This window comes from Copidosoma floridanum, unplaced genomic scaffold (genome assembly GCF_036245765.1).
Source record: "Copidosoma floridanum isolate Cflo_tuat_1 unplaced genomic scaffold, Cflo_Japanese_pri ptg000001l, whole genome shotgun sequence".
Taxonomy (NCBI): Eukaryota; Metazoa; Arthropoda; class Insecta; order Hymenoptera; family Encyrtidae; genus Copidosoma; species Copidosoma floridanum.
The window spans coordinates 3,115,774-3,139,583 of record NW_028321878.1 but is presented as its reverse complement, the minus strand read 5'-3'; the positions used below and the strand labels follow the sequence as shown (position 1 = coordinate 3,139,583).

The following is a 23,810-nucleotide window of genomic DNA, read 5'->3' as shown; positions in this document are numbered from 1 at the left end:
TGGCTGCTCTTCGCTCTTCTTTATATCCACCCCCCTTCCCTTACATTACATGTATATACATCCTTTTGCTGGTTCTATACGTTATTATGTACAGTACCAACTTTGCTAAAGCTTTGCTTTTGGTGCTCTTTTTGTTCGGTTGTTCCTTGGTGTGTGTATTGTGTATGCATGCATAGGTATAGACAATCATACATACCTTTTCCGAAGGAATAATGACATTTTTCTACGTTCTACGCGTATGATTACACACCCTCGGCCGTCTTATTCCTTATCTCTTCCCTTTAGAATATAATTTTTTTTTTTTTTTTTTTTTTTTTTTTTTCCCCGTTTCCGAATATTCACCCGGTGGATCTGCATTGTTTTTTCACCTTGTACCTATGGGTATGTATACAATTAATATTTATGAAAATTGAATTTTCTTTTTTTCCATTCACCGTATGGGTTTAAAATAAGAAAAAAGGGCCGATAAAACCCGAGTGTGGCCATTATATTTACAACAAAAAGCGGGGAAGGGGGTAGTCGAAATAAGCGACCTTTAATCACATAAAAAAAAAGACACCCTTGATAATGTAGACGAGCGTCATAGTGCCCGTGATGTAGTAATTCGTGGAAAAAAAAAGGTATGTATATATGTTACCGATTCCGTTTGCCCGATGCAGCGAGAGCGGCTACTCTGCGATAGACTCCCGTTACAAGTGTATATATATAATAACAATACAAAGTGTATATATATACTATCAGCGATACAGTGACGCGGTGGTGGAGATCTACTCGTATTTACACCACATGCGTCAGACAGGCATTAAGTTGTAACGTAAGTAAGTAAGTATACCTGCGAGCAATCGGGCGTGTCGTGGCTCGAACAAAACAAAATTTTGTATACAGCAGCAGGACCATACCATTTGATGGCTAAATACTCCAACAAGTATATATATATATATACGTTATACGTGCATGTAACGTAAGTATACGGCAACAATACAGCGATAAGCGAGGGATCTTATGGCGGCATTATGACGCTCTTCTTTTTATCGTGGACGAGTGTAACGTGTAAGACAAAGAGTGTACCAGCACCTCTCTGGCAATGATATAAGTATCTTGTAATGAAACCTACGACGCAAAACCGCGCGCGTATAGGAGACTCCGTCGCTCCTCGAACCCCCTCTATACCCCCGTCACCTTAATCCGTGATGAATATATCCTTGGTCGATTTGAGGTGCGCCGTCCGAAAGAAAATTGAATAATGGCCCGATAAACACAGATGTGCAGATTTCTTTCGGTGTTTTTTTTTTTTTTTTTTTTTTTTTTTTTTTTTTTTTTTTTTGTGGAGAAAAAGTACCCACAGGAGCACAGCTGTCGATGGATCAAACAAAAATTTGGCACTCCAGAGTCTGCACAATCGATTGATTCAAAAAGATTTTGATCGATAATATATTGGAGTCACTTAATTTTAAACCCTATTTTTGAGAGTACCCTCAGATGTGCACCATATACGTAAGAAAAACATGCAACCTTAAAACTAGTGATTTTTTGTGACTCTTTGTTTTTTCCTCTTTCCCCAACTGACGTGATATCTCGAATGTTTTCTCAGCGAGGGAAACTTTGAAAAAAATGGCTCGGAAGGGCACAACCCTCTCCAGGATCAGCCGTGGAGATTTCGAACAAAATTCTTTAACCTGCAGCATAGACAACGGAGTAGATAAACTAATGATATACACGTATTGATATGTTTTGTTTCAATTTAGTCTAATCTTCAAAATACTCAGATTTAAACATACAAAATGTGCAGGCGAGTGGGTAAAAAAAATTAGTCATACAGTAGTATCGTGTTTATATATAGTCATCGCAGCAGTGCAAGTAAAAAAAAATCCGAGTCTCATACGAATATCCAATTGTGCTTGCTACGTTAATTTTGTTGCATCAAAAACATGCACTCCGTGTGTGTGTTAATCACACGTCGACGTTCGCAGCTCTCGTGTGGGAATCCGACACCACTATCTGTACGTATATAACAAAGTACACGTGAGACGAAATTTTTTTTTTTTTTTTTTTTTTTCATACATATCCTTATAAAAAAAAAAAGGAAAAAAATGTGGAAACGTCAACAAAGTTTAAATGATTAGTACGCGTATGTAATACACATAAAAGTAATAATGGCAAAGGTATATTTAACGAGTGAATAACAGACTTTCCCCACGCGTGCATATATATTATATACGTATACTGTAAACACTCGGACGTGAGTTTCGTTGAATTCCTCAATGAAGCAGTTAAGAGTGGAGAAACGGAGAAAGAGAGAGAATTGACAGATACAGGCGGGGGGTAGGTAAAACGTCAGAGCATTAGGACATATATATGTACGTGCAGTGCTCGCGCGTATATATATATATATATATATAGACACATCGCTCTAATGATTGCGGCTTGTCGCAGCGATGATCCGAGAAGTCGGGGCAATACGACCCTCCTCCTCCTCCTGTGCTTTTCATTGTCATCCGTCAGATCGCGACGAACAAATGAGCAGCAGCACGTAGCAATATAATGGTAATAGTGGCACGGCAACGACTATATGCGCGGATTATCCGGCGATTTCTCCATTCTTTCGACCGAATCGGAGAGAAAGAGAGAGGGTGATTATTATTTCCGGCCGTTGTTCGTTCCCTGCAACTCCTAACCATCCCCCCTCCCCCGGCAAATCACGGATTGTCATTCGTACTTTTATTTGTTTACCCCCTTTTTTTCGGTCCCATAGGGTGGATATATTTCCGCCGAAAACAAAACAAAAAAACCCCAATAGGTTTACATTATTTGTCTCCTCGTAATATTACAATGTTAAGGGTAATTTAACGAATTGACATCGAGTATACATCTCGTGAAACATTAGAAGCAAAAAAAAAAAAAAAAAAAAAAAAATAGCTCATCGGTAAAAAAAACATGTAAGCTAAACTCGCCGATTCTCCGTTACTTTTTCTCCATTCGTATTTTTGCAAAGCTTATCAAGCACGCAAATTATTTGGCGCTTGCAAATTTTGTTTTATTTTAATTTAATAATCAACAAACGCGTGTAGTGTCTCTCTCTATTTAATAAACGAGTATATATGTATGTATGTATATGTATGGACACCCATCATATAATATATTATTCATATACGCAGGCACATATCGATGTTTAGCCGCGAGTGAGCATCGGGCGGGCGGTAAGTGTATATACAGGTATATACGGACGGGTTGGATCGGTGGTGCTACCACCCGCGAATCTGCTGGCTCAGCACTCTCCCTCTGTGTATATCCTCTCCGCCTCCTCTCTTTCGTTCATCGCGGTTCGCTCTCTCTAGTCCTCCCCCCCCCCCCTTCTCGCTCATTCCGAAAGATCCATCGAGCCTCGTTTTTTCCCTTTTTTTTTCATTTTTATATATATATATACACGCTTTTACCATTTTTATGCCATGGCGCGCGAGAACCGCTTATTGCCGCGTTATTAAAGAGCGCGGTGTAGCCGGCTTTTCTTGCAAACCTAATCTCCTCCCCCCCCCTTTTTTTCTCGCTAGATTACTATTGTATACATTTATGGTTCGATTGTCGCATTGCAAGAGAGAAATCATATTGTTACACTTTGTACATTGCTAAACAGATTTTAGGTATATTTTTAAATATGGACAAATGAATGAATAAAAGCACGAGGTATGAGTGGGGGGGGTCGATCTTGTGTGTTTTCCACTCGAGCGTATACGTCTCTTGATTTATATATATACACGAGCACGTATGTATACGCGGAGTTGCTTTGGACGCACCTATACGTACAAGCTTATCAGATGTACGTGTACGTAAGTATATACGTGGCGACGAAAAAAAAAAAAAAAAAAAAAAAAAAAAAAAAGGGATGTTATGTACCCTGTCTTACGTTCGAATGCTATTGCCCTTGTGTCCGTATAAATCTAACGGGAAAACTTGGCTGTTGAACATCAGCCAGATCAACCGGAGATTACGCGCATGATACGCTCCGGCGTGTACCTTTTCCCTGCATGTATACGTCTTGCCGACCAATTCTTTTTGGCAGTAAATCTTCATCGGTTTCGGTATTATCTCGAGATTTTTTCTTTATTCTTTTCTCTTCTACGAACAATTGGTTATTTTAATTGATCGGGTTTTGCGGCCGCTTAAGCGTTCAAAGTTATGATTTTTTTTTTTTTTCTTCGTACGTTTGTGTACTCGACAAATGAACCGCGCACGTGTTCATGAGTATACATGTATATATATGGTGCGGAGGGTCGCGAAGTGGGGAAAAGAAAAAGCGAACCAACTTGAAGCTGAAAGCGAAAGGGAAGTTGCCGCGTCGACGGATTCCTCAATGCCTTATTCTCGGTTTCGCCTAATGTCCGGTTTCACAAAGTTAAATATATAAATATACACACATCGCTCGACTTACTGTTCGTCACTTTTTTTTCTACTTTTTTTTTCATTTTTAAAAATCATACATCGGCTATAGTATGCCGGGCTTCCGTTGAGTTTTTCTTTTGGTCAGTAAATTCAAATTTTTTTAGTTGATCGTTGATTTAATTTTAAAAAATGACAAAAAAAAAACTATTCTACAAACAATCAATTATAATTGTAGTTAATACATGGTATCACGTTAAATTTGTAATAAATATTTACTTGAAATTATATTGATGATGCGTTCGTAAGCCTGTACATCTTCAATTCAACCTTCGTGACCTGACGATGTGGCGGAATATTTTTTGTGCTGTTGCACATTTATTTGTAAGACAACGTTTGCAAAGAAGGATAAGGAAGTTATTTTACAAAAAAAAAAAAAAAAAAAAAAAAAACAAAAACGCAATAAAATTTCCAAAATATACTATTGGAATTTCCTTGCAATTTTCTGTAGGTTGTACAAAGGGTGTAAAAATAAATCGGTAGTTTTTCAGCTTACGATTTTCAAAACGTTTCAAGATGAAAAAAGTGTACCTGTATGGTATAATAACTCCTTTTTTTACCAACACGCGATTCGAGAATCAATAGTGTTGCCACTTTAGATGCATCCTAGATTTGTGAAAAAATTGGACAGTTCTAATTATTAAGTAAATCGAAAGGAGTAAAAAATAGTGGTCACTTGTAAAAAAACACGTTCTGAATCGGAAACCTATTTTTAAAAATTTTTTTTTATTCTTCTAACGCGAGAAGAAAGGCTATTCAAACGGTTAGCATACTTTGAAGTCGCGAAGTAAAATAATATACTTAACCGTGGGCTGCAGACAACAGACATGCTTTGCAGCACTCGTTTGTCAAACAGAAAAAGAAAAAAAAGTCAGTAAAATCATTGACGACACACATAAATTAACCGCAAGGGAGGAAAAGCAAGAAAATGTTCAACACACTCGCCTATATCGTGCGAGCCGATAAAGGGCCCGAAACGAGGTATACAGGGTGTGGGAGCACTTGGCCAAGGATAGGGCGCGAGCGAGAGGTCGCGGAAAAGGTGAGCCGAGGGCAACTTTTGGCGTAAATCGGCATGGCGGTACGGAAGAGAAGGCACACCGTATACGCGTCCATATATATACGTGTCACCTCCCCATCGACGCATACAGAATTAGCATAACGAGCTTACACGCTCGTGGAGCCGAGTAGAAGGGGGGGGGGTTGGCTCGAGCTTGCACACCTATATACAGCACTCATCAGGTGCATACACCCACCAACACACACACACACACCTGGGTATACCCACGTATAGCACCCGGAGCTTGCAGAGCTTTTCCGCGCGAGGTGGGGGGTACATACCGACCAATGGCGGCCCGGCCTCTGGCGCGCCAATCAACACTCCCGCGCGCTCCGTCGTCCTTCTCGCTCGCGCGCGCACCACCGGAGGGCTGGAGGCGGCGCCGACCCGCCCTCGCTGAGCTCCGAAAGAGCCAGCCAACGTAACATCGGCGTCGCGGTGCCGGCGCCCCCGAGAGAAAGAGAGAACGCCAAAGCTCAGTCGTCGCTTCGCGGCCGTCCCGACTGCAACAGCTGCTTCGTCGTGATTGTGCATGGGTCCATCCACGGGCCTGGTGTGATGCAAGAGTAGTCGCGCGCCCGATACTATATACATATAAATATACATATAAATATATATATACGGTGCAGTCGCTGATGGTTTTTCGAGTATCGGACAATTCGCCGGAGTGTGTCGCCCGAGTTTGGTAAAGGAAAAAAAGGTTATCGCCGGTTGAAAAAAAGGGATCGTCACAAGAGGGGGGGCAGGAGGAGGAGGAGGAGCATCATCATCATCCCCGGGGGCACGGCGGCGCAGGCCGGGGCTGCCGAAGTGGCGGCGACGGTCGCGGGCGCCGCTGCGCTCCAGCCGTATGCCGCGCCCGCGGTCCCGGTGGACGTCGACGAGGTCAAGATGGAGGCCGAGGAGCACCTCGCCCGCGAATACGTGCAGGAGTTTGTCCTCGATCACCTGGCGGACCCACCCCCGGGGGAGGTGAAGCGCGAGGCGGCCGAGCAACGTGGTCCCCCCCTGAAGGCACCCGTTCCAGCTGCCCTGCTCGCGCGCGTACACGCCACCCCTACGACCAACAACAACAACAACAACAACAACAGTAGTAGCAACAACAACAACAACAACAACAATGTCGCGGTGGAGGTGCCGAGCAAGGATCAGGGGGTGTCGCCCGCGACGGGGGTCGAGTCGGGGAACGCGGGGACGCCGTTGGGGCCGCAGCAGCACTTGGGGCCCTTGACGCCTCCGGCCCACGAGCTCGAGCAGCATCAATTGCCCATGTATGGCCAGCCGGTGCCCCTTCAGCACGTGGTCCAGGCGGGTGTCCTCGTCAAGTTGCCCTTTGCAACTGGAGGGGCCCCGGGTCTCACGAGCCTCTCGCACCCGGGCACGCCACCCGACACGCCACCGGTGTCCGCCTCGCCGCCCAACCTCCAGCACCTCCAGCGCATGCACCTCGAGCAGATACACCACCAGCAACCGCCCCTCCACCCGCACCACCAGCTGCATCAACAACAACAACAACAACAACAACACCATCAACACCACCAGCAGCAGCAGCAACAACAACAACAGCAGCAGGCCCCCGAGTCGGTTATGCTCGACACGGGGATGCCCTGGTTGACGCAGAGCTTGAGACAGGAGCCGCTGGATTTGAGGCCCCACTGTCCCCCGGAGCCGAGCTCCGAGTCTGAACTCGAGGCCCAGGAGCACTGGCCGGCCCACCACTTGCCCGACCTCGTGCAGCACCACCATCATCCCCATCACCACCACCACCATCACCACCATCCACCCCATCATCATCACGGGGGACACTTGGCCGCTGCTGGTGGAGCCGGCAGGCACTCGAGGCACGCCGGTCGGTAACCCTCGCTCATCATTATACACGTAGCATTGTTGCACATGCCCATCTGTTTTGTGGGTTATCGGTCGCGGCGAGTGAGTGATTTTGTTTGTAGCGACAGCAGGTTTGTTTTTTTTTTTTTTTTTCTTTTTTTTTTTTTTTCGTGAACAACGACTTGAGACGCGCGTTTGGCGAAAAGTTCGAGTTGCCTCGATCGACTTTTCATTGAAATCGGTGGGGGCGGAGCAATGCGCGATGATACCTCGTTTTTAAGTAGTAACGATCCCGTTTTGGGCAGACGCGCTCTTCGCAGGAAAACCTTGTGTGTTTTATTCTCCCTGAGGCGCCCAAATTGGACAAAAGGGAGAAAAAAAAAAAAAATACCTGCAGTGTTTAAACAAAACGCTGACCTGGCCGTACAACCTGCATACAATAGTTTAGAAATGAGAAAAAAAAAAAAAAAAAAAAAACAAATCTACTCAACAGGGGGTTACATAATAGGCGGTCACATCGAGTACTATGCGAGCAACGGCGGGTCCAGTCCAAACGGTGGTATAATGCCGATGCAGCTAGACGAGAACCTGCAGCAGCTACCGATGCAGCACCCCCACCAGCAACCCCAACCCCAACAACAGCAGCAGCAGCAGCAGCATCTCCATCACCCGATCAGGCCACTGAGCATCTGCTCGACGAGCTCGTGCGGACCTCCCGGCATGCGACCCAGCCCCGATCCGCCGGGCAGCCACGACAGTCTCCTCGACGACGACATCCTCATGTCTCTCACCGTGCGCGAGCTCAACAAGAGGCTCCAGGGCTGCACTCGCGAAGAGGTATCTCAAATCTTTGGTTTTTCCACCCCCACCCCATCCCACCTGCCAACAACCCCTTGCCCTATACCCCCACCCCGTCAAATGCTGTTAATAAATAATCGTCCCCTGCGCTCTTTAACTTTTATGCTTGGAAGATCGTCCGGCTGAAACAAAAGCGGCGCACGCTCAAGAACCGGGGCTACGCCCAGAACTGCCGGACCAAGCGGGTCCAGCAGCGCCACGAGCTCGAGCTAACGAACCGCAACCTCCAGCACGAGCTCGACCTCCTCAAGGTCGACATGGCGCGCGTCCAGCAGGAACTGGACCTCTACAAGCACCGTTACGAGGCCCTCGTCCGGATACGACAGCCCCAGCAGCAGCAACAACAAGCACCACCCCCACCGCCACCTGCGCCAAGCCACCACCACCACCACCACCACCATCAGCAGCAGCAGCAGCAGCCGGCCAGTCCCGAGGTCTACCTGTGACACCGAACCCGCTGGACCTGAGGCCGTCCGTGTCGGTGAGTCCTCTTCTCTCGTGGGTGCATTGTGTCGACAAGTCAAGGAAAGCCCCGGGATGACGACTGTAGGGATACCGAGTAACGTTAAAGCCCGCCTCTTCCGTCCGGCCTGCTGGCAAAAAGACTCGGTCTCTAATTAGCCGTTGCACAGAATCCGGTCTCTCGATCCACATATCCGCGTGCAGCTGCTCGATTTTCCGTTCTCCGCTCGTCCGAAGCGCGCGTAAAAACGCATGTCACCGATAGCCCCTCGCCGAGAGATCAATGGCAACTTCGCGTTGTGTTTTTCGCGGCCTCTCTCTCCCTTATCGCGCGGCTCATGTTTTTTTTTTTTTTTTTTTTTTTTTTTTTTTTTTTTTTTTTTTTTTGTTACTCATCCGCACACGTGGTTTTTATTTGGATTTACAAAGTTTTCACGTGCCGCGATAAACTTCGCGCGGAGACGCACTTGTTATCGCTCATGTGCTATACATATATGAGCGTTGAAGTTTCCGTGACCTCTGACCGGTATACGATTCGCACCACGCGATTGTTATCACAATTTTCGCGTGTTATACATGTTGTTTTTTTTTTTTTTTTTTTTTTCAACCTTCGGTTTTGCTTCAGCACTCGTTGCGCCTCACCTGCTTCCTTTCGTCTTTTTTTGTTTTTGGGTATTAACAGTCGTTGATCATTGTTGCGGTTGTGTGATGGCAGAACGGAAGTCGAGTATGGGTTTTGATAAAAATATAACGTGAGGGTTACTTGAACGCGAGAGAACGTGTATACTTACGAGGCCCGCGTACAAATTATCTTGTATATTTGACGTTAGATTGTAAACATACGTATACATAAATGGAATAAAAGAAGGAAACGAGAAAGAATGATAGTGAAATCGCCAAGTGGGCTGTGTTTTACCGAGATAGACTGCTCGTGTCATAACGATTTCTTATTCTATAATCTTCGTCGCTCGTCTGCTGTCCGTATCATCTAATAATGCGTGCCCTGAGAGAAATAATAAATTGTTTTTTTTTTTTATTTATCGCGGTACTCTTATTTTTGTGCCCCGTGCGAAAAGTATAGTTCCCTGGAAAGTCAAAAATTTGTATCACGCATCATTCTCACATCAGTCTAAATCGTATCGCTTGACCGAAGCAAATGGAAGAACCACCAGGTGCACTCATACTACAATTTGTTTTGCACCGTTTTTGTCGCGCGAAGTTAAACTTTACATCAGGCTTACATAGAATACGAAGTGCTAGATTCCAACGATACAACTAATTCGCGTTTCCACACTGACGTTCAAAAAAGTTATATTTGAAGTTGAACTTCGCCCACTCAGTGTCGAAAAATAACTTATACCGGTTCTAAAGTACAAGATGCATAATACACCATTCATCATTCATTATGGGAAGATTTTTACTTCAATGTGCAAACTGACTACTTACTTCTCGCACGGTCCTAAAATCAGATTCCAGGCACGGAAAGTTAAACTTTGCACGCAGAGTGTCGGTTTCTACCATCATTTCTCTCAGTGTACTTTATTTATTTATTTATTTTTTTTCGTCTAGATGTCAACGCTAATATTATACAAAGTTTTCGTAACATTTTCGAAATTTTAGACTTTTAATTCTTTCGAGATAATTCTGCACTCAAAGACTGTTTATCGGACAGGTAGATGAGGGATGGAAAAAAAAAATTAAGCGTAAAGTAACGAGCTCAGATTTGTCTCTTACGGATGAAGAGTAAAAACGTAATTGAAAAAAAAAAAGAAAAGAAAAGAAATACTTAGTTTTATGCTATAACATAAGTCTTTAGAAAAGCTACATATTATATGCAACAGAGAGAATTTTGTGAAATAAAAAAAAAAAAAAACTTGGCGAAAAAATAATATACACGCAATATCGCGGGAAAATGACGCGAATGCAGTATTAGATGCGCAGTTGAGTTCTGAGCTTTTTAATTGACTCTTACAAATCGCTATCTGTCTCTCGTTCCTGGTGCAATATGTGAAAAAAAAAAGAAATATAATAAGATAGAATAATAATTATATCCGTCATTTAATTTTGTAAATATTCTGCTGTCATTTTTTCAATTCACTCGCAGCAGCGTCTATCAATTTTAGCGAAAGTATTATTTTTTATTAAAGTATATATATATATATAAAACAAATGTTAATTTTTAATTGCTATACAAATTTTATTATTGCTGGATAGAGATGTTGGCCGAACCCTCTCTTTATCCGTCGGATGAGCGACATCTTAGTGATGTGGTGCGAAATTTTTATCATTACTTTTTCTTGACGATGTATTGTTTTTAATGGAGTAAAAAACAACTACGTGTAGCATAATAATAAAGACGAAAATTCAATTGAAAATTGTTGTATTAAAAGTGAAGAAATTCGAGCTGTAGTTTATACGACAATTACTGACGATCGACCGTGTATTATATTGTTTTTATAAAAAGTTACGAATCGATAATGTTAAATTGTTGATTGTCTCAGGCACAAAGTATAATAATCAATTATTGTAATTTTTATTATTTTTATTATAAAAAAACTGGTTCGAGGAAAATATAATTATTATATTTATACTTTTAAGGAAAATAAGTTTTATAGTAAACAAAATTTATTAGTTTGAGATGCATCTCGTTTTGTTTACTTTTCGTGCGTATTATAAATGGGCTATTTTTTAAAGACCAACATAATTATTTACACACAAATTTTACGTGCATTAAAATTCGCTATGAGAATAGAAGGTTGTAGATGCGGAAAGTGGCGAGAATTAATTATTTATTTAATTTTTTTTTTTGTTTTTTTTAACTAAGAAGAAACGGTTGTTCTTGTAAAAAATGTGCTGCAGAGATTTTGTGAAGATTTTCATACAATTGTTGAATCAAAAGTTTATCGTTAAATATTTCACGTTGTAATACTTTTTAAATGATACAAATATAAAAATTAATCGATCATCTTTAATTAATGACATATTTAATTTAAAGCATAATTGAAGAGTTTAAATAACATATAGTTTTATTTTGTTTATTTGGTATATTTTTTCTGACCATCGAACAAACAAGTTCTCATAGCGAATACCATGAAAAACACAAGCTCACATTTCTGTATATTGCACACAACACACGTTCACACAAATGAAACAATTACAGCATAAACAAATAAAAAAAGAAAAAGAAAAAGCGCCAAAGCGCACACAGACGCACCAGCTCTCTCAACTTGTGTACATTGATAATACATACATGTAATATTATATTGTATATCAATTATCATCGTTTTGTCGTATAATACGGCTCTCCCGATTGCGACGCAAAAATGAAAATAAAAGAGAGATGTGTTGTTTAATTCGCGTTATGTCGTCCAATCTGTAAATAAAAATTATTATTATTATTATTACACTTATTGAATAAACGTCGCCGACGACTGTTTCAGATAAGAGCTCAATTTATTTACCACATTGTACTATTATCCTCCCCTTCTGATTACTCCCTGAGCGTTTATCGTTACTTCTATACGTATAGTGCAACGGCTACGATGTATTGCTATATGTGCTCTCTATATCTAATTGGGATATAACGTTTCCGAGCGATATAATAACGATACGGCTACTCTCGAACGGTAGTGCGTATTTACATAGACGCGAGCTGCTACATAAATGAAGGAACGATAAAACGATTGCGAAGAAAAAAAAAAAAAAAAAAAAAAGAGTAACGCGAGGATTCGTATTTCGCCCGTATACGTTGTATGGGTGTATAGCTTTGTATGTGCCTGTACCACTATGTGCGCAACCTGCTAGCTCAGCATTTCATTCGAGAGCCACGCTGCGTGCCAGAACTTTTTTTTTTTTTTTTTTTTTCTAGACTTCAAAAATGCACACGCTTAGCTCGTTTAATATAATATATAAAATCACCGTCGTCTCTTTTTACCTGACACGAGGATAGCTTCGCTTTTGTTGTCCTTTTGTTTTAGCTTCGTTTTAAAACTTGTAAGTATCTGATTTTTCATTTCTTTTAATTAATCCGAGTAGATTGCTGATTCTTGTTTCAATATTTATTTGAAAATACGCGTTTTATTAGACAATGACTGCTTCATACCAGTGCATTATATCTTCGTGTATGTAAAAAATATGGCCATCCACGAATCGTTTTTTTTTTTGTTTTTTTTCAATTTTAATAAATAATTTTTTGCTAAACTCTTATTAAACAATTGGCAAAAGGTCATAGAAAATTGAAAAAAAAGTAAGTAAATAAAAAAAGCTAATAGTGCCAGAAAAAGAAGTGACACTTTCTACTGTTTTAACATCTATATGAAAACACGCATTCCGTTAAATTTGTCAAACATTTTGAGGGACGAAAATTTTTTGAGCTATAGTACTTCAATAGTTTCAAGAAAAATCCATACGTATTTTAAACTCAAAAATATCCCGGACAATGCATCGCCAGAAATATATATTAATTACTCATAAACAGAAAAAATAACAATTGAAATAACGTATCATAAATAAGCAATCAAATGGACCAGAGTCCCGTATTAAGCGCGAGTCGTAGATATCAACGAAACAAGTCACCTCATAAAATAGACAAATATTAAGTCACGTAATCCTCAAGAGTCAAGAGAAACAACTCTCGGATACGTACGTGGTTACCTAATAGTGCACATAATAGTAATAATAATAATAATACAACGTAAGCCGAACATAACACTTTACAGAGAGAGAGAGAGAGAGAAAGCAAAGAAGGCTTTGTCACTGTAAACCCACACGCATACAGGAGCATATGTGCGAGGAAGCGAGAGCAAGTTGTCGTCACGGTCGTGGTCGTTTGCACGTATATATATATAAAATGCAGGCTAAGCTCGAGAGAGTTTGCCCCCACAGGAATATACATAAGGGCAGGGTACGAGGGTGTACCGTGTAGGAAGAGATCGAGCTTTATTGTATTATTTTGCATTGGAGAGGCCAGCGACGTGGGCTATCTCAGCATCGTCCCCTGCGCCCTGTGGCTATACTATATACGTATACGTACTTCCAACTACCCTATATACATATACGTATATACGCGCTGCGCGTAACGGGACATCTGTAGCCACTAGAGCTACCGGCAAAAATATATAAACTACGTGCAATACAGCACCTGCCGATTTTCCAATGGGTGGTCGGATGACATGCGCACACGTGTATACCAAAACACTGTGATTCGTTGTACGTTTAAGAGCAGATATCTTGCACGTACCTATATATAAGTACCCCAAGTTATACACCTACCCCACTGCTGCATAAATATATACTATGTTAATTGGATTTTTTTATTCAGGACAATGAAAAAAGCAGGTATATTGTACTCAATTCTACTAACTACTTTTAAGAAAAAAAAAAAAAAGTAGAGTTTTGAGCATATCACTCTCCACTGCACACCTGTCGATTATTTACTGATAAATACAAGATACATATAAGTAATAAGCCAAATACCAAAGCTTATGTACGTAAACCTACAATAAAGCCTATACCATCAGTGATCAACGGAAAAAGAAAATTAAAAAAAAAAAAAAAAAAAAAAATCCCATGCAGCTTTAAGAGGTCAGGCACACCAGTGACGTCACATCAGCCACGACACACACGTATATAGACCCACATGCAGTGTGAGCGCAGTCTCGCCGCGCCAGCATATCTTTGGTGCGTTATTGCGATGACGAGGCTGTGCAGCCGACCGACGGAGGTTGAGCTTGCACAAGCTCCGGGTTGGCCCGGAGAAGGGAAACGACTCGTCTATATACGCGCGGTCGCGCACTGCCAAGGACACGCGCCGGAGAACCACATCAGCTGGACACTTTTTTCATTCATACCACCGTAATGGCTTACATGGTTTTTCTTATTTATTCTTGTTTTACTATAAGGTGTAAATGTTCCAGTAGTTGGCCACCTCCACGTTCAATATATGCAAAAGCTGTTGGCCAACTATTGGGACGCATGCATTGCCTAATAGCTGGCCACCAGATTTATCTGTGTATATTATATATACAGTGGCCAACTACTGATGGGACATTTACCTTACTTACTCTCTCTCCTTTTACATATGCTTGTTCGGGACACCTCTGTCCAATCGACTGTTGGAAATGACACTTTAACAATGCATTGAAGATTAATTTTACCACAAACCATATGTGCTTTAAGGGTGCTTCGTACGGCGGTTGCTCGCTGCAGGACAGTACAGAAATACGTGTGTGTGTTTTTCTGTTGCTTTTTTTTTCTTTTAAACAAAAAAAAAAAAAAAAAAAAGTAAAATAATCTTTGAAGAAATCTTAATTTATTGCTTTCAAACGCGCGTGATTACACACAAGGTGTGTAGGCATTCCCCGTGGACTATACAGCAGCGTGAAAGGTGTGTGAAAAAAAAGGGGTAGACTAAGTAAAGTACATATATGTATAGTAGCGGGAATTGATACGCGCACCCTGACCCAGTCGTCGTCGACGTCACCGGCGTCTCGTGTGAGGGACGTGTATATATATAGCTCCAGTCTCGTGTATACGTCGGGCTCTCGCCAATCGATACCCGCTAATCAGATGAAAGCCCCTACACACCCCCCCCCGCCTTCCCTATACCCTTTTCACGCTGGTATAGTCTCGTCGTCGTCTCTCCGTCCGTCATTACCGTCGAAGGTATCTACTGTACACACACGTATAGCATAGAAGTTACACGCCTATATATACAGCTGTCGTCGATGACCGTCTCTCTCCTCGCCATCGCCCTAATCAGAGATCGTGAGCTGAAATCTTATCGGGCCCTATCGCGCGCCTCTCGCTCGCCACGCACACACACACCCCTCAGCGATTTTCTTTCCTTTCACTCGCCCCTAACCATTACATACCTATACACACACGTATAGTTGGTAGGAGGTAGCGCAAAAGGAGTTGGTCCATCGGGCACTTGACGGCGTAATGTCGGCTAATAAAGTTGCTACTCCCCCCCCTCCCCCACGCCCCGTGTCTATGTTTGCGACGAAAGGGATCGACCTCGAACTATTGAATTCATCGTGTTTCCTTTCTTCATATCATCATTACGCTCCCCTCCCTCCCTTTCCGGGCTTTGTGTACACGTGTTTGACAATTTTATCGGGAATCATCGGCTTTTTTTTTCTCTTCTTCCTTCTTTCCTCCCCGTTATCTTGACGATTACGACGAATATCTTCTCTCTGGGATTGACGCGACTGGGCAGCGGTCGTTTACACACGCGATGCGGATCTCTTGGAGAGACCGACGCCGCGAGATTGCCGAGTATAATAAAAACAGACCCTGCGGGAAAGAGGCTCTTGTCGTTTCGGCAATTAACAAAAGTAACAGGTTTTTTTGGACAATGAAAAAAAAAAAAAAGGTGAAAAGTTGCATTCGAACGCGATCCTGAAAAACGTCAACAGTTGAGTGCTTCTCGGTCCTGGGACCACCAGCAAGATTTACATATTTTATTGGACGAAAGTGCACCAATTAAGTTGGGCGTGTGTAAAAATGGACATTCGAGCTCAAGTAATTGGAGAAAACTATTGAAAAATCGTCGATCGGTTGTAGACGCAACACGAGCAAAGGGAGTATCATAGCCCACGAGGACGGCGGTCCTGCTTCCATTTTCAATGGGTCGCGCAGATTGGTCGGACCGGCAGGTAGTAGGTGTATACACGCGGCACTTGCGTATATAACATGGACACGCGTATAGGTAAAACGACCGAGAGAGGTTTGTATCGCCGAGGCACGCTGGTAGGCGGGGCCGAGTCGCGCAGTCGCGCGTGCACCCACCACCACCCTCCCCCTCCCAACTCCGTCTACCTACATATATATATACCGATGTAAGCCCGCGCTGGCCACGCTATCATCCCTCTCCCCTTTGTATCGCACGGAGCGTTTTAAACACGGGGATGGGCGACAATGTTCCCCCTCCGTCGCGCGCGCGCACGCACCTCTGATCCGCTTAGGAAGCCCCTTCTCCCCCCCCCCCACACTCCCGCGAACTTGACAATCATCTTCGTTCTCTGGCGCGCCCTTTTTAAATCGCGTCAAATTATTCCGGGCGGAAAAACTCTCGAGGTGCCAAGAGCGCCGTGGGCGTCCGACGGCACGCTGATCTCCACCACTGCGCCCTCGTTACCCCGTCATTTTCATCCAATTATATATATATATACGTGCGCGTTCCCCAGTGTAAAATATAACGCATCTCGAATGGTGTGACCGTTTTAAACGTGTATAGGCGTATATTGTGTGTGCGCGTAAAAGTGGCCATCGGTGCGTGGTATGGGGGCCATATATGTATACATGTATATACACGGAGGTTTAATGTCGCGGCAATGATTTAATGGGGAGCGGCCACGCCGAAACTTTGATACGAATCTCGTACACGCGTATCGTGCCCGCGTACGTATAGGTACACCTACATCAATTATATACCCACACGTGTGTGTATTTCACTGATACGACATCTCAATCTATATATACCCTGTTGTGCACCGCCGCGTGCGAGTTTACGGGACATCCCTTGTTGGTGAGCGTATGATATATATATATAAAAGGGAAAGAGCATCAACGTTCGACTGAACGACGGTATCAATCTTGCAAGAGATTCTTCAAGGTGTTTCCTTTGTTCTCTTGTTTCGAGGAGTATGTAGTCAAAAAGTGCACCTTGTTGTACACACTTGCGAATGAGAGAAAAATTCTCCATACACCGAATCTCCAAATCTGTATATATATAAGCCACTCTGGCCTGCTGGCACGAACATGAAGAAAGAGAGTGAGAGAGAGAGGTGAGCCATTCCCGGGGCTTCTTAGCATTTTTATGTGCACTGTCCGTGACAGCGTTATTTTATTACGCATGGCACATATATGTAGGCTGTATAACATCTCTCACCCTGCACATGTCCAACCTGCCGTTACTACCCCCCCCCCCCGGATCGCTCCGTAAGTTTTGCGGTAAAAAATCTCGTGCCTGTCGCACCGATTTCAATCTATACATGCTATAGTGTATATATATGTATGAATAAAAAGACAGTACTTACACCGATGGTATACAATTACGAGACTTTGGGGGTGGGAACAAAAAAGTCATGCCAATCGTTGCAACTGCCTATAGTTACGAGGTCCAAGGTCAAGGCTCGGCGACAAAAACACCCGGAGGAGGGAGGAATTACGTATAATATACGGGAGCGGCGATCAGCTGCAGGGGCGTAATCGTACGTGGCATGCATGGGGGTGTATACGGAGAAGAAGAGGAAGGAGCTGCAGTGGTTTAGTTCCGCGCGACTTGACGGACGCACACGCGATTAGCATGATCGCACAGAGACAAGGCAGTGTGCGTGGAGTTGGGGGGGGCGACAGAGACGGAAAGAGGAGGGGGGGGGAAGTAGGAGGAAAGAAAAGGGAGAGGCTGTCGGCAGTATTTTTTATCTGGACACGGTCAACTAGCTCTCGCCGGCCGCCCATTATTGGCGCTGAGAACGACCGGTCTTTCTTTTCTTTCTTTTTTTTTTTCCCCCCTTTATACACGCAGATAGTGTACACACGTATACACAAACGCGGGGACGGATGGACCGACACTTTTACTTTGCCGCGCGTGGGTATATATATATAAGTACAGTCTTGTCCGATAACTCCGCCGTGGGGCTGCCAAAACTTTTTCTCTCGCTCCTCGGGCACTGTCGGGCGCAATTTACGAGCTGGCCCGGCGAATTTTCATTGAAAGCCCACGCCCCCACTGAAATTTAATTATTTCGCTTTTTCCTTACTTTTTTTGCCGATTTTTCGCCAAATCTCGGACGATTCGTCCAGTTTGTATACGGTACACCAGATCGCTATGGATTATGTATCGCGAAAGGAAGAAGAATTTCCAAGAGGAAGCAAACAGAGGCAGCTAAATCTGGGGAAAGCGACAAAGGACGGGAAGGAAAAGGAAAGGAAAGGAAAAAAAAAAAAAAATAAGGCATGACGGAACAACGTCCCGAGTAGATGGTCGATCTGTAGTGCGCGCGTATGTGCGATCGGAAGGAGGAGAACCGAGAGGGGGTCAGATCGAAGAAGAAGAAGGGTGGACCGGGAGTTTTATCTTTTTAGTATTATTGCGAGAGATCGGCGCTGCGGGCATCCTCTCCCCCGACGTCCGATTTGCTACGAAACTACCCGTTGTCCACTACACCCATTCTCTCGTTTTTCCTATAAAACCAAGAGCCGCACAGTCGAACCGATGCCACGCAGATATATCTCTCGGACATATACATATATACATCCCACGTTATACGTCTACTCTCTCGATCCCGTAGTGTTTTTTGTTCCTTGCCTCCCTGCGCATGGATCATCCACATGATGGGTATACTCAAGTCGAGTAGTTGCAAATCACCTGCACGTCAATCAACAACATTTTCACTTTTCATGAATTTTATTTTCATTTCATATGTATACGTACATCATAAACACAAATGTACATGTGCTTATATATACGTATCCTGGACAAGTGGAACTATACCAATGGCTTGGAATAGTAATGATCATCACACGTATACAATGTAATGTGTACACATCATCGAGTATACGAGATTGAATGGATCGGTAACATCGGCATTGTGTACAAGTACATGTATACGTATATACGTGCGAGGCAAGGGACTTTATTCCCATACGGCCTTTCCGAATAAAAAAAAAAGAAAGAGAGATACTTTGTTTCTTTCCTCCTCCCGTATATATATGTATAATACAGCTTCTCTTGGCGCGATGTCTGTGCAGGGGCCGAGATTTATGAAGAGAGTCTAAATTATCTCGCTTCCTCCTGCCCCTCCTTTCCGTCTAACGCGCGCAGTAGCTGCTCTGTGTCGAGGTGACGAGCCTCTTTCCTCTTTCTCCCCTATAGCCCAGCACCTCTGTTCTCGTTAGCGCGCGCTAAACACTTTGTTCTATTGGATTTTGCGCTAGCCGATCGTTTTTTTTTTTTTTTGTTTTTTTTTTTTTTTTTTTTGTACCAACGAGTCGATGGGAGTGTTGCTCTCTTATGCCGATGGAATTCCCCGAGACTAGAAGCCCCCAAAAAAAAAGAGGGTTGGGAGGGGGATTAGCCCTTCACGCGCTTTCTCGATCGAGGCATCGAGCATGTATACGTTGTATCCACGAATTGTATACCCTTGCACGAAGGGAGGGCGTACAAGGGAGCAGTGGCACTGTAGCCAAGTGAATGGGGTTAAGCGGGGAGGGACCGGATTGAGCCGTGAGTGTCGATCGAGAATTGAAGCCTCGCAAGTCTCGGTGCCCCTAATGCACGGCAGATAATACACACGACGCGTGCCATCGACAACACGATGTATACGCGGGTGGGTGGCCAGTGCCGTTGGGTCACTGGTTAAATGGATCACAGACTTGACACCATCGTTCATCCGAGCTTGGCTCTGATTTCTGCCTTTTTTTTTTTTTTTTTTTTTTTTTCATCCTTCCTCTTCTTCTTCTTCTTCTCGCTTTTTTTTAAGTATACGTGCGTGCGTGCACCGGGGGTTTACGAGGGAGCTACAGTTTCAAGTTCATTGGGAGACCATTCGTTTGTTGTTTGTTTTCTTTGTGCACTCGTCGATAAATATACCTTATAAGCGCGTATTTCCGGAGGGAGCTCCAAGCAGAAACGAAGAAAAGAAAAATAATAAGCGTGCCAGAAAAAAAAAAAAAAAAAAAAAAAGAAGAAGAAGCGATACACGGATAACAGGAGTATAGGCGATGGTACACGTCGTGTGCATGACGTTTCGCAACGAGCAAAAGAGACACACACGAGCCGAATATCCGAATATAATATGTGATACACGCGTGTTACGTACACGTTACCAAAGGGTCTGTGGACCCTGACAAGCGCGCACATACACACACACACGCGACCTTCAGGCCTTCGGGCCATGTACCAGAGCCAACAGAGGATAGTATATATATAGGTGGTAGGTGTATTAACGAGGCTAATGCAGCCTGTCAGCGCTCGCGCCTCCGTGACGTCCCATTAACGTCACGCTCTCTCGTCTCCACCCCCCACCCCCCATCTTCGGACGCGCACGCTACTGAGACACTTATTTTTATTTCTTTTTCATATTTTTCGCGTGCCGAGGATGAAAAAAAAAAAAAAGAAAGAAAGTGCCATTTATACACCCAGAGAGCCTTCAAGCGTGCAAAAACAATTATACGCTGTACGCGCGGGATATATATATATATATATATATCTCTTGCCTCCCCCGTTTCGACTTTCCGCTGCCGGCGTATATCTCCACCCTCTCGCTTTACGTATACATACATATATACCCACGTAGAGTTAGAAACGGCCAATATCTCTGGGTTTGATTTATAATGCGTGGCCAGTGCCGTTTTCCATCCCCCCCCCTCTCCTACCCTCTCAGAGAGGACACGCAGCGTGGCCAACCGCGACCGAGATATTAAACGGAGAATATTAAAGATTTAGCGATTTCTGTGTATAGCATATATATATGGCTGGGACGACGAGGGATAGGGAAAAAAAAAAAAAAGAAAAAAACGTCGAGTCGTTCGCCCTTCAGGAAATCGCGCAAATAGATATACGATTATGAGAAATGCTGCCAACTATTTGCCGCCGCATTGCTTCCTTCCTCCCCCTCCTCCTTTGGATGGGATGAACTATTTATAATACTCTCTATCTCTCTCTTTCCGGGTGCACTATCCTTCCTACACTTACCTTTTATCGCTCCCCACGGTCTGACCATTTTTCTTACCGCCAAACTATTAAGCACGCGCTCGTATATACTTTTCACGTACGTATATATGTACACAAACAAACGGATCGACAAACATTTTTTTTTTTTTTTATCAAAGGCGGTACGGTAAGGGCGAGTCTATTTAGCGCTCTCCCGCCACGAACAAAGGTCCGTTACCCAAGGCCCTCCTCCTACATATACATATATATATATATGCACCATCCGCAGAGAGAGAGAGAGAGAGCTGCGACCGAGCAATAAAAGTGGCCTGCGGGCACTTACGTCCAGCCACGGGGGAAGGAAGAGAAAAAAAAAAATAGAGGAGTCGGGAGAACAAAAAAAAAAAAAAAAAAAAGAGAGAGAGAACGGCACTGCTCGCACACCTTATTGCATGTAAAACATTTATGTCCCCGAAGGATATTGGCGCTGGAACCACCGACCGGGTCGGCACAGATTTTCAAGAGTATACCAAAGTTGATGGGCACACGCATGCTATACGTATACGGCCTTATTTGTAAATTAATCAAATGGGTTGACACGTAGGTGTATTTTTCGATGTTAATCGTACAAAATACATACAGCAGTATAGGACTTTCGATGAGACGAAAAAGTTTAGGCAAAAACCACTGGAATTATTGTACATAATTATTGATGTGACCGGAAAAACCATTTGCGGGGCTCGGGTTGGGAAATCGAGACAAGTACCGCCGCGCGGGAAAGATATATTTTGCACGTCTAATACCAAAAAGCACAGCCTCCGAAGGGAGATTTTCATCGCGAGAAGGGGGACGCCGTTAATTAATATAGAAGCACTCGGGGGGGGGGGGTTGGCACGGTGGAACGGGATATACCACGCGCGCACCGCCAGTCGAGCCGAGAGAGGAGAGAACGGGGAAATTTTAAGCCCCCATTAATTCACATCAACGTCTTACTATCTCGAAGACGGTGACTTGCATTCCTTCTTCCTGTCGCCCTTGTTTGGCGGATCCCGATAAAACCCCCCCACGCCCCGCACCCTCGAGCCTTTTGCGAATAATCGAGTGCGTATACACAACCGCGAGATCACTATTATCATCATGGTATATTTTTTTTACATAATAGCGTGCCACCGACCGAGTTACAATTTGAACTGCACGTATGCGTTATAGTTTTCGCGCAGCCCCGCCCCTGAAAAAAAAAAAAAAAATAGATAAAAGTGGGTGTGAGGCTGCATGACCAGAGATGAAAAAAAAGAAAAAAAAAAAGAGAGATTTTGAAAAGCGTCAAAGAGCCAGGGAGAGCGAGCTGCGCTGGAAAGGGGTTTCCTGGCACGGGGCTGGGCGCCGTATACGTATATGTATAATACACGTGCCTATATAATATATAATATATAGATATATACGTGTATATACACATGCACAGCCGGCGGATGTAAAAGAGAGTACAAAAGAGCAATGCGCCAGAGCGGCCCCGCTATATATTATGTTCTCCTCGGCTCGAGCCTTTCTCCGCATTGTCCTCGCCATGGAGGTCCACTTGATCACGATCCACCGGGCCACTCGACTATACAACTGTGTGCACTGGTGACGCCTGCCGCGTGCTCAGGTGCCGCTATGGGCTCCGCAACGATAAGATGTCGATTGAAATTCACGCAGCCTCTTCCTCTTCTCCCCCGCCTCTCTCTAGTTTTTTTTTACCTCCATTCTTCCTTTTCTCTTTGGTGTCGCTGTTGATAAAAAAAAAAAAAAAAAGGGGAAGGGGGCAGGGTATACAGGGCTCGATCAAAAGGGGCCTCCGAGCGCCAGCTTAGAGAATTATCCACTGGCCTTGCTTCAAGAGTCCTGCAACCACGGTATATATCCTATCAAGTTTCAATCGCCTCTTCTAATCGTGTACGCGCTAAACAATTACCGACGAACGCGCGTTACATGTCCCTCTATATTTATGTAGGTGGATAAAAGCAATCGCGACTTTCCGAAACAATACGGAGGTGAGATGGATAAATATTAGCACGTTGTCGGTTGTATACGCTCGCCGCAATGAAACGATCGGACAGAGAGAGAAAAGTCGATAAGGGGACACACGGAGCAAGTGCATGTGTGTATTAAAGCAAGCGACGGTCTCCTCCCCAAGGAGTAACTAACCGAACGGAGGGTGTTAAGGTAATGGGACATTAGTATGTGGGCCGAGTAGCCACGGCCGGCGGCGGGAGCGTCCGAGCGTGTATATATATAGGAGAAATGCCTACTCTTGAACCGACCAACTGTATATACATATAATATTACGTACGATGGGCTCGGACAACCGTCGCTGCTGTCAATAGCCGGCTTGTTACCGCGACGATGATCCCTTCCTTCTTCTTCTCCTTTACGCGTGGAATAATCCTAGAGAGAGAGACAACCGTGTCGCCGATTGCCGATTGTCCGACTCGCTCCTTATTCGATTAACCCGCCGACAAGCGCGCCCAA

At 43.9% G+C, this 23,810-nt stretch overlaps 1 protein-coding gene across 1 annotated transcript; it reads left to right on the top strand.

Annotated features, from left to right (window-relative positions):
• Window positions 1-6,376: 6,376 nt before the first annotated feature.
• tj (Maf family bZIP transcription factor traffic jam) lies at window positions 6,377-8,625 on the top strand. Its single transcript, XM_089588760.1, has 4 exons — window positions 6,377-6,577; window positions 6,629-7,343; window positions 7,815-8,158; window positions 8,293-8,625. Exons 1-4 carry the CDS (start codon window positions 6,386-6,388, stop codon window positions 8,623-8,625), a joined length of 1,584 nt encoding a protein of 527 aa, XP_089444886.1. The 5' UTR covers window positions 6,377-6,385.
• The last annotated feature ends 15,185 nt before the right edge of the window (window positions 8,626-23,810 follow it).